This window comes from Anopheles marshallii, chromosome 2 (genome assembly GCF_943734725.1).
Source record: "Anopheles marshallii chromosome 2, idAnoMarsDA_429_01, whole genome shotgun sequence".
Lineage (NCBI taxonomy): Eukaryota > Metazoa > Arthropoda > Insecta > Diptera > Culicidae > Anopheles > Anopheles marshallii.
The window spans coordinates 82,280,314-82,296,234 of NC_071326.1; the positions used below are offsets into that span (position 1 = coordinate 82,280,314).

General features: G+C 41.9%; 3 protein-coding genes across 3 annotated transcripts; 2 read left to right on the forward strand and 1 right to left on the reverse strand.

Annotated features, from left to right (window-relative positions):
- Positions 1 to 2,090: 2,090 nt before the first annotated feature.
- LOC128718696 (zinc finger and BTB domain-containing protein 11-like) lies at positions 2,091 to 8,398 on the reverse strand. The gene is made up of 6 exons (XM_053812315.1): positions 8,161 to 8,398; positions 7,327 to 8,090; positions 5,258 to 5,668; positions 4,620 to 5,189; positions 2,782 to 3,508; positions 2,091 to 2,710 (listed from the first exon to the last, which is right to left on the reverse strand). Exons 1-6 carry the CDS (start codon positions 8,396 to 8,398, stop codon positions 2,091 to 2,093), a joined length of 3,330 nt encoding a protein of 1,109 aa, XP_053668290.1.
- On the forward strand, positions 3,888 to 4,313 carry LOC128715334 (transmembrane protein 60). The gene has a single exon (XM_053810220.1). It carries the CDS (start codon positions 3,888 to 3,890, stop codon positions 4,311 to 4,313), a length of 426 nt encoding a protein of 141 aa, XP_053666195.1.
- Positions 8,399 to 11,568: 3,170 nt separating the features above from the next.
- Positions 11,569 to 14,320, forward strand: LOC128709172 (uncharacterized). Its single transcript, XM_053804157.1, has 4 exons — positions 11,569 to 11,595; positions 11,713 to 12,172; positions 12,277 to 12,665; positions 14,207 to 14,320. Exons 1-4 carry the CDS (start codon positions 11,569 to 11,571, stop codon positions 14,318 to 14,320), a joined length of 990 nt encoding a protein of 329 aa, XP_053660132.1.
- The last annotated feature ends 1,601 nt before the right edge of the window (positions 14,321 to 15,921 follow it).

Consider the following 15,921-nt stretch of genomic DNA (forward strand, 5'->3'; position numbering starts at 1 on the left):
TGGCTCGAAGTACGTCTTCGAGCGACACCCCCGGTTCGGGAATTGTAAAGATTTTTATGTAGATTTTTGCTCCTATCCATGCCAACTTACGTCGACAAGTTTTATCTTCCTACTAACAGTGTTATCCTCGTACACTTTTACACCTTTTTCTAACCCCATGCTTCCATGGGCGTACGCATTGGGAAGCAACCATGTCCATCCCGTTTCTCCAACAAAAAGAAACAAAATAACGCCAACTTTAACCACACAGTTTTTCACTACAATCGCACACAGTTTGTTAAACTTTGCATATCAAAATTTTGGGCTTGAACTATTTGTTAATTTACCTGTTACCCCCCCGGGTACGATCTACAAACCATCTTCCATCAATGCCCGAAGAGTTTACGAAACGAACAACCAAACAGATGCCGATTGGAAAAAAGACGTAACAATGGTAATTGTCTCGCATCGAATTGAACCATTTCAGAGATCAAAGAAGGAAAGGTGAGTGAGAGAGTTAGTACACTTATAGTAGTGTACTTCTGTGCACTTGGTGCTTGGTTTTGAGCGCAATTGGCAAAGCGTGTCGATGGCTGATCTCCGACATTGCGTAACGTACACGACATTCGACATTTATCGAACGACACGGTAGCTATACCGGCCCCCCATGAGTTTAATATCCGTGAAACTATTTCAGTCTCATAATGTGACCGTTTAACAAACAAAACAAGAACACAAAACGTTCTGAAAAAGACGTTTTTATTTGTTTTACGTTTTCTTTTTTTTCACAACCTAGTCAACTAGTGGTAATTTATCGATGGCACTTTAATGTTTGTTTAAGCTGCGCTCCCCATTTTTAAAAACCCCATCGCAAGGAAAGTGCAGATAATTGTTTTAAAAACTGTCCAACGGTACCTCGGCACTGTGTTAAAACTGCAGTGCAGTGGAGTGGGGTGTTTTATTTTTGTCCTTTCTACTATAACTACCATTGCTGTCAACGGTTTTCTTTTTCTGTTCGCTGTTATATCACGATTGTTATCAATGATTGTCCCTGTTCGAGTTATGAGCCTGCCGGGCTTACGTAGAGATACTTTTATTGAAATTATTGATTACACACACACATACACGCATACACATTTGCTAGCAACATTGAACGGGGAGGGGGAAAATAACAAACAAAACCCAACCAAATCACAACACTAGTAATAGTAGTTATCTACATTTTAAATAAAGAAAATCTAGTTAACTTATGAGAATTTTTAAGTAAATAAAATTCAATTATTGAAATCTAAAACGGCTATTGCGCTTTGGGTTTAATTAGAGAGGTATGAAAGAAATTATAATTAACTCTTATAAAATAGCATCTGACTTCCGCTGCCTATACACTGGAGCTTATTGATGCAACGTTTATTTGCTCTAAACATTTACAACAACTCCACTCAATACACCGATAGATAACCCGAGATGGTCCTTCCGGAAAATGAGAACATCTGGAACAAACTGAGGTATTGAAATCAATCCCCAGATATTCATGAAAGTTCGAAGCATTCCAGAGTAAACAAATTAATATGGAGCTCTCGAAAATTGTCTACAGTTTTGTGTTCATCCGTCCATGCCCCATGTTTTTTTTTCATGTCGCTGTAGACTACGGAGTGGAATCTGAAGTCAATACCGAAGTGGACACCAGAGTCAACACCATAATAACGCTGACCAGACCCTTGCATTCACCGGTTTTAAAAGTATTTGAGCACTAGTACAGTCCTAGTGTAAACGACAGTAAGCACCAAAACAATTTTCGGGATGTATTTTTTATGATAACATTTCCATATAGACAGTAACCCTAGCTACAAGAAAACGAGCATCTGTGTAACACAGATATGTATATTTGCATTCGGTAACGAAAACACACAATGGAATCTTCGCCACACATTAAGTCTAATCTACTAACATACCTTAATTGCAAGACTTAATGCATAAAATAAGACAATCCGGATGAATTCCATCCAGATCACTCTATCCATACTGCAGGCAGTGCTGAAAAAAATAATTAATGCAAAATGTGTCTTAGAAAGAATATCACGGCGCAACTGAAGCTTAAGAAACAATCTTACCTATTCCATTTCTGACACACCATCCTCATACTCTTCATCGCAAATGTACGCCATCTGTGCTTGTTCATCGTCCGAACCTTCCTGGGCTTGCTCACCTTCCGCTTGACCGTCGACCACCAGCGATTCCGTTTCGAACTCGAGCAAATCGTTCGCACTAATGCGTGGCTGATTGACCACGATCGTATCGTTCAAATGTTCCATCTCCTGCATGTGTGTGTAGAGTTGCGCTTTGCGCATAAACCCTGTACCACACGTAACACATTCGTACGGTTTCTTGTCGCTGTGCACATAACGATGCGCGTTCCGATTATCCTGACTGGTGAACGTTTTATGGCACACCTCACAAGCGTACGGTTTAATGCCGGTGTGTATACGCTTATGCTTCTGGAAGTGTTCCGGATAAACGAAGGAAGCGGGACATTGATCACATTTGAATGGCCGTTCACCCGTGTGCATTGCACGGGTATGATAGACGAGCAATCTTCGTCGCTTGAACGACGCACCACATAAGTCACATTTGTACCGTTTGTCATTGAAATGCGTCAATCGCTTGTGAGAGTTTAGGTTGGATCGTTGTGCAAAGGCTAAATCGCACATATCACACACAAACGGCTTCTCACCTGTTAAGTAGAATTTAAAAAAACGACGTTAAAACATATTGCGAATAATATCTCGGCCAAATATCACATACCTGTATGGGTACGCTCATGGTCTCGTACTTCAGCTTTCCGTGCGAATTTTTTCCCACACTGCCGGCAAGCGAACGCCTTGTTGGTGCTGTGAATTACCTTGTGCACGTTCAAATTGTGTTGGGTGAAAAATTTCTTCCCACAATCGCCACACTCAAACTCCCGCTCAGCCCGATGGGTCCGTTCGTGCTGGACCAAATTGTGACGGCTGTAGAACGCACTACCGCACTCGTTGCAAACGAACGTACGGGGACGATCGTAGTGTGTCTTCAGGTGAACCGCCAGCGCATACTTGGAGCTGAAATCTTTCGTGCACACGGTACACTTATACGGCCGTATACCGGCGTGTTTGTTCATGTGCACCTGAAGGAACGCTTTCGACGTGTACTTCTTGTCACAGAGCTCACAGTTCCATGCCTTGTTCTTCTCGGTCGGGTGCGTCTTTCGGTGCTGTTCAAGTGCATGCTGGTTGGCGAACGTTGCATCGCACAGGTCACAATTTAGTAGCTCACTAGGCACGTTTCCCTTTTCGTTAGCATGCTGTGCTATGTGTTCCAAGTAATCTGCAGGCTGATAAAACATTTCATCGCACTGTTCGCAAGTGTCTAATGGTTGATTATGTGCATCCTTCAAATGTTCCGCCATCAGTTTGATGCCACTCGTCGTAACCGTCGTCTCGTCCGATGAACAGAGTGTACAGTAATAGTGATTTTCAAGTTTAACATAATACTGTAAATGAATAAAAAAAAAGTCTTGGTTTTTTTTTTATTGTAATCTACTGTAATCTGTAATATTACATTCTCAAGTACAAATCTAAAATATTACATTCGTTCAAATACTCAAATCCTCCTTTTGCTATAGCTTTTCTTAAGGTGAAATGTTTCATGAAAGGGAAATTGTGAAATATTTCACGAAAATAGGTATTTTATTGACAGCTGCTTCGACGTTTGACAGTGTCGGCATAAAAAAAACAACAAACAAAACAACTTCTTGCTATACTTCCCAAAAGCGCTAGACGTGATCAAAATTCTCTTGGTGCAAAAACATTCCAACAGATTCTGCCCATTTGTACCACTTAACAAGATACGCTTTTAAAGAAAACCATCGAATGGGTTTCGTTCAGCGAGCTCTCTTCACCTGGTTCATATTACTCGTGTTTCTGGTGGTGCTCTGTTTACGGCTGGAAAATCGTATCTACTGGAACTGGTTTCTTGTCTTCATTCCGCTATGGTTGTACGACGTGATACTGGTCGCGTGGGCCGTTATCGAGATCGTCCAAAGACAGCACGCCAACCGGCTGTTCTCGATGCACCATTACAAGTATTATGTAGTGGGAATAGTGTTAAAAATTTTCTCCCAAATCACCATCTGCCTGAAACTCGAGTACAAATCGATACCGATGTACGTGATGATGATCCCAATCTGGATGCTGCTGACGCTGCTTATCGTGTTTGTCGGGACCCATTTGCAGCCGAAACCACGGTCGATCGGATCGAACCGCAGCAACCGACAATCGGCGGGCGTATCCTCATGAGGGTATTTGAAACTTCGCGTCTGCGAAATCGAACCAAGCGCTGCGGAATAGCGACGGGATGGCCACTACTCGTAGAGAGCAATGGGCCGCAGTACCATAGTCGAACAGATTTCGGCCAAAAGACTTGATCAAAACTAACTGTATATGGCCGCCGTGAATACGTCACACGTTAGAATTAAGCACATTGTATGTGTTATAGTGCAGTACATCAATCTCGTAATGTAATAAATACTTTTTTGGAAAGTTCCTCTGGTATTGCCCACATGTCGAACAGTGGGAAAGAAATACATAATCAAATACACTCACCGGTCGTAAAACGTCTCCCTCGGATGGTGATGGAGATCCTCTTCCAGTGGCATCTTCCTCTTTCAACAATATAGAAGTAGCAGATATAACTTCATCAATCAGGTTCGTTCGGCTATCGTTTGCTAGAGATGCATTATCAGCAGCAACTCCAACTTGTTCCGATATACTCTCAGTCCTGCTGCGCATCCTCCTTGTCACCGTTTCAGGTTGCTCTTCCGGTTCGCTGAATGATTCAATACCTTCACCATAGACGCAATAAATTGACGTACCATCTTCAGCATCCACTTCAACGATTGTTTCATCCGAACCGAGTATAAAGCGTTGTAAAGTTTCTTCTCCGGACAGTTCTTCCGAATGGGCGCTAGTCTCCACCATTTCATCGGAACTGTTCGGTAGCAGGGTAGTATCATGTTCATCAGCTCGTATAAACTGCACACTTTGTTCTACAACTTCATCAGGGCTAGTTTGAGCCAAATCAGCTACCGATTCTTCTAAGCTTTCGGTAGATGGATCAATTTGAATTATATCCGGGTTTAACTCACTCACTTCAAACACATCCTCCATCGACATCTAGAGATATATAGCAAGGGTACATTTAATTTTTGTTTTATATAAATCATTGCAATTCAAGCGCTTACCAACTCTTTGTTAAAGGTCTGAAATTCCGTGTCAAGGTTATCATCATACTCTACCGCAACCAATCCATCCTTAATGTCTTTCTCAGTCAGTCCGGTTAGCTTCATCACTGTTTGATTGTAGGCCATCGTTATTTGACTATGTATTGTTTCCATACGTTCGATCAACGATTGATACTCTGAGCACAGTGTATTACAATGTTTACATATGATCAGTGAGTGGCACAGTTCCGGCACTATCGTCATTTCTAAAACGTTCCCAAGTATCTTTGCCGGGGAACAAAAGTCTGGATCGGTGAAGAGTTGACAAAATTCATCCTGGAGCACCAGAGAGTGGCACAAATAGCAGTGAGAATACAGCTGTGTACCATCTTCCACAGGAACCTCGTTCTCAAGTGCAAGATCATGGTCACCCTAAAACAGAGAATATTCATCGTAAAATAACACAAATGCATATGTTGCTGAATTTGACGCAATTTGGCGCTTAAAGAATACGTTAAATCACGATTAATCCCTTTATTAGAGTACTTACCATCTCGCACCGAATGTTTTGTTTATGTTGCGGTAGAATGTGTTTTTTCTTGGAGCAGTTGCACCTCGGTGAACCTTTGCTTGACGTTTCGAACGCCCATTTGACAGTTGAAATGTTTCAAGCACGCGGTTTGTTTACCTTTTTTTTACAGCAGGATGTAACGCACTATGGGTTGATATCATGAGTGGTACACATTACATTCGCCACGCTTAAAAATTACAATGGAGTGGAATTACATTGAACTGTCAGGCCCCAGAGAGCACGGATAATTGGCGATCTACTGTGTCATTATTTTTCACAACATATGACAAAATTACTATTTTAATACACAGAATTATTTTATTGACGTTACTACGGCAAAAGGCACTTTGCTGTGGCGATACTTTATTTGATGTTTCATATTGCTGTCGACGCTAACCTTCTATTCAACGCTTGAATTTTAAATACGTTGAGCGCAATTTTAGGGATAACTATTAGGGATGAGAATAATCTCTCTTTTCGGAGAGTTGACCTAGAGTGGAAGGATTGGAAATCCTTGAAGCTAAAATATCTTTTGAGATTTATAAAAAAAATGCATTTCATTAATCCTTTTACTAATATTTTGCGTTGATACTCACTCACTCCCTGTACCAAAATAAAATCAAACAAATCAAGATAGACGCAAAACAGTAGTCCAAGAAGTCATAAAAACTCTTCGTGATGAGTCACGCCCAACTATAACTAGTTATTCTTATTTGAACTGGAAAATGTCATGCTTCAATGTTTTCTAGAATCCAATCTACGAAGTAAGCCACGTTGGTGTACACTTCCGGTAGTAACGCATGGCAATTCATTCCGAATGATGATATTCCATACAGAACATAACGATATTCTCCTTGCATTCGCTGCGCAAGCTGTAGTGGAGCCGATGGAAAAGGCTGGTTGCATGATTCCCGGTTTAGAAACACACATATGTGGCGTGTCGTTATATCGATCATGCTCTTTTTGTAGTTCCTCTGGCATTCGGACAACTGTATAACCTCGCGTAGTGACCTTTGGAGTGTTTGCTCATTATCTTTTCCCAACCAATATTGATACCATAAAGTCACTATGTAGTGGGTTGGGTTTTGGGAACGTAGCTCACTCGTCACTGGTAGACAAATAGGCTTCACGTTGCTCTGACTAGTGTCTGCACGGTCTCGCAACCGAATGAGTGCTATATCGTAATCTCGATTGCTTGAAGTGTGCTTCTTGTGCGGGATCACCGACTCGATGGATAATATCTGCACTGGAGGCGCACATATTATTTCTCCATACACATCCGCACAATCCGGCATCGTGCTCCGGTCGTACTCTCCTAGCCGTACGGATGATCTGCAATGAAAAATAATCATCAAAGCTTGATCTCGATTGAGAATATATCGAAGTTCACGTATACGCACTGAGAACAACCAGAAATGACATTACCGCAATTATTGGTAGTGATTAGGTAGCGATCACTAATTAATGTCGCGTGACAAATCGTTAATACTTCGGGCGGATCAGTATAAGTACACTCTACCAGACCCATCCAAGGATAACCGAGTATAACCGGCTTTAATGATTCGTCCATAATCCTCCGCGGATTGGCACCACAAGTAGACATTGGTAGCAATCCAGTTTTCGTACTGTTATCATTCTCTGACATCTTCAGTTGATGACTCGTTAGGGAAATGTTTTGCCCGATCCAATCCAAGTACTTTGCCACATCGGTAAACACGGTGTATTCCTTCGGATCACATTTAAGGCTATGTTGACGAGGGGTCGTGAAAGACACCACTCCACGTATGAACCAGACATCATTGTAGTTGAAGAATAAACCTCCTCCACTATCACCGTTACAGGCAGCGATCCCATCGCGATTGCCAGCGCAGAACATATTCGAGGTAAGCTTAGAGCGAAACGTGTTACTGTTGCTTTCGATACAGGTAATATGGCTAACAATAGGAACGCTAGCTTCACGCAACGTTTGGGAAACATTGTCGTTCTCATCTAAACCGAAACCGATCACCGTACCCCAGGAGCCAACGATCGCGTTCAAATCTTCGTCACGATTCCACAAGCAAATCGGTTGTATATAGTCGGTGTAGGTGATATCGGTTTTAAGCATAATCAAAGCGATATCGTGTTGAATATCGTTCTCGTGGTAATCCGGATGCGGGATCAACTCGAACGCTTCGTGTTCTTGTACTCGTTTGGTAGCTACACCGAGTCGATTTCGCCCAACATGTACAATGAGTCGATTTCGCGCAATAAGCCCATACGGTGTCACTATACAGTGTGCCGCTAGAATTTGGGAAGAGAAGCGATACTGGATGATACTGACATATTATTAACAGGTTTGTGGCCTTCTCACCCGTTAAAACTGCATTCTGAGCGAGAATTGTTCCACCACATTCGTAATCTATTGATTTATACTTGTGGTGAAATATTGTCGCATGCCAAGGCCAATAGCCATCCTTTGCTTCATTCCCGTTCACAATCAGGAAATTCACAACCTTTCGTTTGCCACAGCTTTGAGATGAACTTAGCTGTACCACCAGCAAAAGACACAATAGTGCCAACGCGACTTCGTAGCACCTAACGTAGCTCATCCTATACCTCTGATAATATTTGCTGCCTATAATAACACAAAATAAACGTCACATGCTCAAATATTTCCTGAATTAGCGAGTTCGCTGGCTAAAACACCACTGAAAGAATACCCAATTTGAACCACGCAAGTCAACGACAACCAGAAAACACAGTTAAAAACGGTTGCGATGAAACTAAACCGTTCTTTCGGTTGCCAGTTTCAAGATTAGATTGAGCATTACAGAAGATCGCTCGGTGGCATTCGCAAAAATCGACCAGCTTCGGCCAATTGGCTCTTTGTGCCGATAGCTCACCGAAATCGCGTAAATTATCTCGCGCTGTACACTTCTCTTGCTAGATTTTTTTTTTACTCCAATTCATTGCACGCATGCTGTCTTCCTTGCATATATGCTCTGTGTTCTCACTCACATCTTTCCTTATCGTCACGCTACGTCTTTGCGTAAATGGAAACGATGGAACATGAGGACAGCACTATATCAACGTTCGCAGGATGCCGCATATGGTGCCATCGATTCGAAACAATCACCGAGAACAAACTTTTTTTCGAACCACTGAATCACGGTCACACTACAACGTTCAAGCGTGTTTCATTGATGGATACTTTACAAACAATTTCGATGACCTGCAATGAGATATATGAAAGTCATTCTGAATCTATGGTAGAATTGTTTAAAATCAATGTTTGTTGAATTAAACAAAGAAAATGTAAACAATTTAAAACAATTTCAACAAACAATTAAATTAAGTCAGTCATTAAAATGACTGATCCGGGCAATCTAGTGAAAAAAATTATCACTTGTTTCACACGTTCAACGCCTCAGCACACTGTTTTGGAAAAAACGCTGCGCTGACCGCGAGTTCACAAGTGTACAAGTTATCAACTGTTATTACAATCCAAAACATTTCGCTGGGCCCCCGTTTATTTCCCCACTTAAGGATCGCGCTAGTCCGCTTAAGGCTAAGGTCAAATTTAAAATTGTTGAGAAAGTTAAAAGGTCTATAGACAATACAGAAGCATCGATAGGCGTCCAAATCAATGTGTACACTGTCAAGCAAACTATGTTGGCGTACAATGCTATACCAGAAGATGCCTAAATGAGCGAAACCTAATAAAAGAGTCCGTAACAATATTAATCCGCCCCATAAATTTGCGGTATTTCTTACAACGCAATACAGTTCGCAATTGTATGAAACTTTCTATACAGCCCTTAATTCAGAGTGGTTGTTGAGTGACTTCTAAGCACAAATTCAACACCAAAACATGTACAAAGATACTTACCGTAGCACACGCCCAGCAATAATCACTCAGTTGAATAGAGAGATAAAATGATGCAAAAGCGAGATATCGATAAAAAAAAGAACCAATCGGGTTTTGTCGCATGGGTATAAAATCTTCGGGATTTGTCACTTGGGCTTGGGTTTCCATGAAATGTTTCACACACGTGGTTTGTCCACACAATTGCTCCAAAAAGATGTAATGCACTATGGGTTGATTGGCTATGGATTTTACCATGTTTAAATTGATCTCCTTTACAAATGGTAGAAACTTTCTTGTGAATGAAATGTTAGCACAAAATCTGTTTCATAAATCTTTTCAAAAAAACTTTGTTCATCATAATTTTTTTTTCAATTTCAATTCAATTCAATAAATTAGTAAAATTCAACTTATAAAATAAATATATATTAAAAATACTTCTCTTCGTGAATTATTAGTGTTCTTGTTTAAATTTTTGAGCTTCTTCTCATTTTTTTCGTTTTTTAGACATAAATAAACAGTAATCTGTTTCAAGCATAAATAATATATTCCAGTTTGTTGCAATATTATGAAATCCTCCTCAGATATTACATGGAAGTACGGATGTGTCTATTATCCGTGTTATCCGACTATCAGGCAACGGGTCGAGTTCGGATGAGCACCGATAACCATTGCTCCACTGTACTAACAGAACCCGTTCCTTCGCTGCTTCTCCACATACACATTCAAACAACTGCAAGGTTTCACTAAAACCAAACAAAAATGAATAAAAGGGCTAAAACAAGTGTAAACAACCGGTCAGTGTTCGTTTCCCATGCTAAGGACAGCCGACCCGCTTATTTGTCCTTGAACCTTTTTGGCGAAACAGTCACGTAGCTATTAAAAAAATAAGGGCATCCGAAGGATTTGCAGAACAAAACAATGAACAAGAACGATTAAAATATATCAATGGAGGGAGAATTATAGCATGAAATAGCAAGAAAATATACAAGAAAATAGAGGAAAGGTAACGGTAATTATAGTGACATATCATTTGGTTCAACATTCTTTAACAGTAATTCATTAATGATTCTCCAAATATTGGCATTCGCCTTAATGCTTGTAATTATCTCTTAAGTTAAACACTTCACTTTAAGCAGACATGTCGACCAAATCACCAATAGAAGAACTCCTATCGTATTAACCAGTTGCAAAACTGCGACACGATTCCAGCTATGTTCCGGTCAGCATCATCGCATTCACACTCACCCTGAAGACGACAAAAATAGTAAAAGCAACAATTGGGCAGCTTCCGCCCACCAGACAAGTTGCCGAAAAAAATATACCGTTGATCCCGAAGACATTTCGTCACGTGACATTCACCGCCTGACCGGCTTGCGAAACGTGCACGCCGTGTCTTCGGGACGAGTCATCGCGGGATCGCGTAGTACCCCGGTACCAAAACACCGCTACGCGTTAAGTGGGACCACTACACCGGGCGCCGATCCCTGGCCGGACACGGCTGCTGGCCGACGGTACCGATAACCATGAACTTATTTCGCGACAACACCGTCTCCCACATCGGGACAGCCCATATTGGCAAGATAAAATCCGAACCGAACGAAAGCTCTCGCAACTGATAGCCCGGGCAACGTGTACGGAGGATGGTGCGATTTCGTGGGATGCCTTTCACTTTTGGAAATTGTTTCGTGCGGCTGTGTTCTCGATCACGCGTACCCGTTGTTGTTGTTTTTCCTGCACGCGACCCGACTGAAAATTGTTGCCAGAAAGTTTTTCAAGGTCGCGCTTTCGAAATTCTTCGCCTGCACAGCGCGAGTGGGGCACGGCACGATCGCATCGGACGGATCCGCTGGTAATCTCGTCCATTCACAGTACCGCGGACCGTTACACGATCAGGATCGTAGCGAGCGCACCATGGCCAACGCACAGATCTTTACTCCGGTGAGCACTTTGGAAGCAGTGGAATTATGTGATTGTGCATGAAGACTTCGTGTCCACACGGTGGGGAAATATAATAAACGCTCTGTTGATCGCTCCTTTTGTGGTTCCTACTGTCAGATCTTGCCGTACGTTGGACGACTGCCTGGAGAGTTGCGGTACGGGGCCAGAATTCGGTTACGCGGTCACTTCCGTGAACCAGAAAACACCGTCCACATCATACTGCAAAAGGAAGCGTTGCTGAACCCACAGGATGAACTACCGCTGTACATAACGCTACATCCCGGCCGGAAGGAAATCGTCCGTAACCATCTCTGCAGTGACTGTTCCAGCGGGCAAGTGGAGCGTGTCGACAACTGTCCGATCGAGTGTGGTCAGGATTTCGAGCTTACCATCGTACCGTCCACGGGCGGCTACGAAATTCTTCTCCACGGTTCACCGCTACACACATTCGGCTATCGAACGCCACTCTCCACCGCCCGCTATCTGTTCGTTTCCAGTGGTTGTGTCATTTTTGCAATTAACTACGAAAATTGGAATGTGACCACGAGTGAACAACCGCACCGGCCGCAGCCACCATGTGAGACGTTCATTTCTTTATACCATCCGATAACGATCGGCGAACGAAATCGGTGACTGGTGGGACAGTTTTTATTATTTCTGTTTTGTTTCATTATTTTACAGCAGCACCGCCACTGCAGGCACCCCCACTCTACCCGGCGCTGCACCAGCAGCAAGAGTCACAACAGCAACAGCAACGATCGATACCAGTTCAGCAACAACGTATCCAACCGCACCATCACCATCACCATGGTAACAATCTCCGGGAGCTGGTACTGCAGGTGTTACCCCTGGTGCAGCTCGCCACCTCTCAGCTGCAAGCGAATGCAAACAATGCACCCGCCAGCGGTAACGATGGTAACGGTTTGCGAATTGCCAATAATCTTGCCCACCTACTGCCACTGTTTCAACCGGCTGGGGAGCAACGCAAGAAACGCATCAAAACGCAACGTACAAACCGGTGGCCCTGTCTGCGAATGGGCAACGCCGAGATAATGCCGGCAATGTTTCTGGTAAGAGTGTTGTCACAGTTCTCCTACGATCGTGTATGAAGTGCAGTGAGTGCGTGAGTAATGAGAAGTGCGAACATGGTGTACTGATCGTGCGATCTGATAGTTTGCTTTGGATGGTTTTTAAAGTGTTAAAATGAAAGTTACCGGAAGTTTCGTATATTTAAAGCTATTTTTAAAGCTTTACCTATAAGCGATGTCTACAAGAATTATTCTTCAGTAGATCAATTCTTTATTTATCGATAGCTGATCCCTGCAGGGGGATTAATTCAGTCAAGAACTTTACATTTGATGTCTACATTAGTGTGGTTGTAAGGATTGTTGACCACTTTTTATACTACTTTATAATACTTTAGCCTGTCCATACCAAGAATGTATATTGTTATTTAATTTAATCCACATTCGAGATTTTTTTAATTTTTTTAATTTTAAATTCCATTCGAGACAGCTCATAATGAGAATTTCTGAGCAAGTCCCACCAAGAACAACATATAAAATTATCAAAGTCTGTATAGGATGCAGGACGATGCATAATTCAGTTCTAGTTCGCCATTTTGAGCTTGATTTTGAAATTAAGGTGAAAAACTGTTTACAAAAACTAAGTGTCAATATATGCACAATATGTAACAACTTAGGTGGGTTCAACTTTCTGAAGATGCTGTCATGGAATAGTAATTGAGGCTCTACAGTAATAAAAGGCTCGCCGACCTTCAAGGACCCCCTTTTCTCTCTCAGCTCACACGAACTGGGGCAAACACTTTCTACACTCTAGCTTTCATCGGAATCCCCCTTGACGACGGGATCTTAAGCGGTTCTGCGTCGAATGCCGTAGGACCTGCCAAAGATTGTAAGTTGTTTGTCACTTGAAGTCCGTTCTACGGAAGATCCGCGTCTGCGTAGCAACACTTTTGTATGGACGATAAACGTTTACAAAAAAGTTCCCACGGCTACTTGTCATTGTGCTCTATATGTATGGGCCTGTATCTTATGGTGACTTTGTTCAGTTATATTGGAGGTTCGATATGTCTGTAGAACACACTGGTTACCTAATCCGAACTTGACATTGCCATAATTACCTCTGATTAGTGGCTTGGTCAATCTTTGAGCTGTATCAAGAAAGATGAAACTGGATTTCTTGAGAACCGACGAGAATTTAAAGTTCTTGAAAATTAAATCGTGTCTTGTTGCTTTGGTCACACTCGTATTAAAAAAAACAACGCCACACTACAAACAGCATAAACGATTGTAGGTACGCACAGAAACAAGACGCTACTATGACGCTGCTTCCACCAGTATGAGTCACCAATTAATGTCTTTAAATCGTTTGATGCTTCACATAGCGTCAGAGATCAATGCGCTACATTTAGGACTGACCTTTCTCAATTACTAACAAGATCAATGTCACACATAACCACACATTGATTAATAAACGCCTTGAATATCGTGTCTATTGTACCTTTTTACGCCAGATAAGCTAAATTAATCGTTCATTTGTCATTGTCTCGAACAAGTATTTTAATTTAATTGCTTCTTTACATTCACAGACATGTTCGATGGGCCTGATGAAACTGTTTCGATTCCTCGCCATTGCCTTCGTATTTGGATACATTGGTTATGTGTTCTCGAGAAACACACCCTGGAATATATCATGGAAATAGTGGGATAAAACCATACATAATCACCAGTAATATGCACCGTACAATGTCTTCAGCAAATGATAACAAACCTTTACTAAAGAGTTATTATAAACATCAATAAAAGGTTAACTACCATTAACACTACAATAAACAAGAACGTGTGAACATTTACTCTTTCGAAGGGCTATTGATCTTCCGACAACAGATCGGCATCAATCTGATATTAATCCATCATCCGTGATGCCACTTCACCCTCAGGGCAGATTGATTTAGTACGCGTTTTTGGTTAGTCATGGTAAGGATCTCAATTTATTTGGAATTAGTAGCGACTGTGACAGCTGTTGTGGCTATAATATTTTATAGCAGGCGAATGATTTAGGGCAGGATGGAAAAACCCGACCAATATTTCTTATAGACCGTTCAGCGTTACTGTGTTACTTCTGTAGAATGTAATTCCAAAGGGATGGGCCTGAACGCCTGAAAGTATGCAATAACCATATTTAGTATTTTGACCCTAGCCGCCTGATGGTTCAGGAGTTACTTCAGTTCTTATTAGGCAAATGACAAGACAAAACAAATACATTGCATACTCATAGGCGCAAAACCGACACAGTCGGTCTGCTAAAAGCCGTTATTTTGAGTAATATATTTATTTCTGTAAAAAATAGTATGCTTTACATAACAACGATCCTACAGCACGTAAATCAGGTACATCAGTATTCAAATTATTCTTCTTCCTAGAACATTAAGTCCAACAGTGGCATTAAAATACGATCTTAATTATTCTACCACAGTTCATTTTTCTTCCCTTCACATAAATATACTATCATGAGCTGTTTCACAAAACACAACAAAACACTCATCATCATTGGTTCAGTTGTAAGCAAAAAATCAAGCAACAAACATCTCTCTTTCACACACATAAGTCATCAATATCGGTTATGAGAAATGGAACAGAAGAGCAATAAAATTCAAACAAAACAACTGATAATCTCTTCTTGCGTCAACATGGTGCTCGTTCACCATGTCCAGCGGAGACGTGCACGTTCCACGTGCTAGTTTCCCGACCTACGAAAGGCGTATTTACGACGCAATACAAGGACCCAGCTCGTCCCTCGTTGCTTTCCACACTGAAACATGTACAGAGGATGCTGAAGGAAATCAGAAAATCATTTGCAATGTTGATATCCATAAAGCATAAACCTTGGGTGATCGATTACATTTGCGATTTCACTACCCACACACTCTTCACTTGCAGGACACAACTCTGTCACTCTCTCACAATCGGGGCAAGTTTTCCGCGAACGGTTCGCTTCCCGCTTCCCACACGAACCATCCCTGCAAAGCATCGCAATGAATGAACCGAACCTTCTTCAACCGGCGAATGAATGAAGATGCCTTCCACCAACACCAGTGCACACTGTTCTTGTGATCGCCCCATGAACGAAACGCCTGCAAGCAGGCAAAAGCATTTCGTTGTCCGCTTCGGTGCACGTGCACTAAATCAGTGGGAAAAGCACACCCCGAAAAGGGAAAGCTGAACGTCTCTCCCGTCCCGTACTGTTTGGCTGTGCGTGTGGCTGTGACAGAGCCAGAACGGTTGTGTGGGTGTGATTAATGGA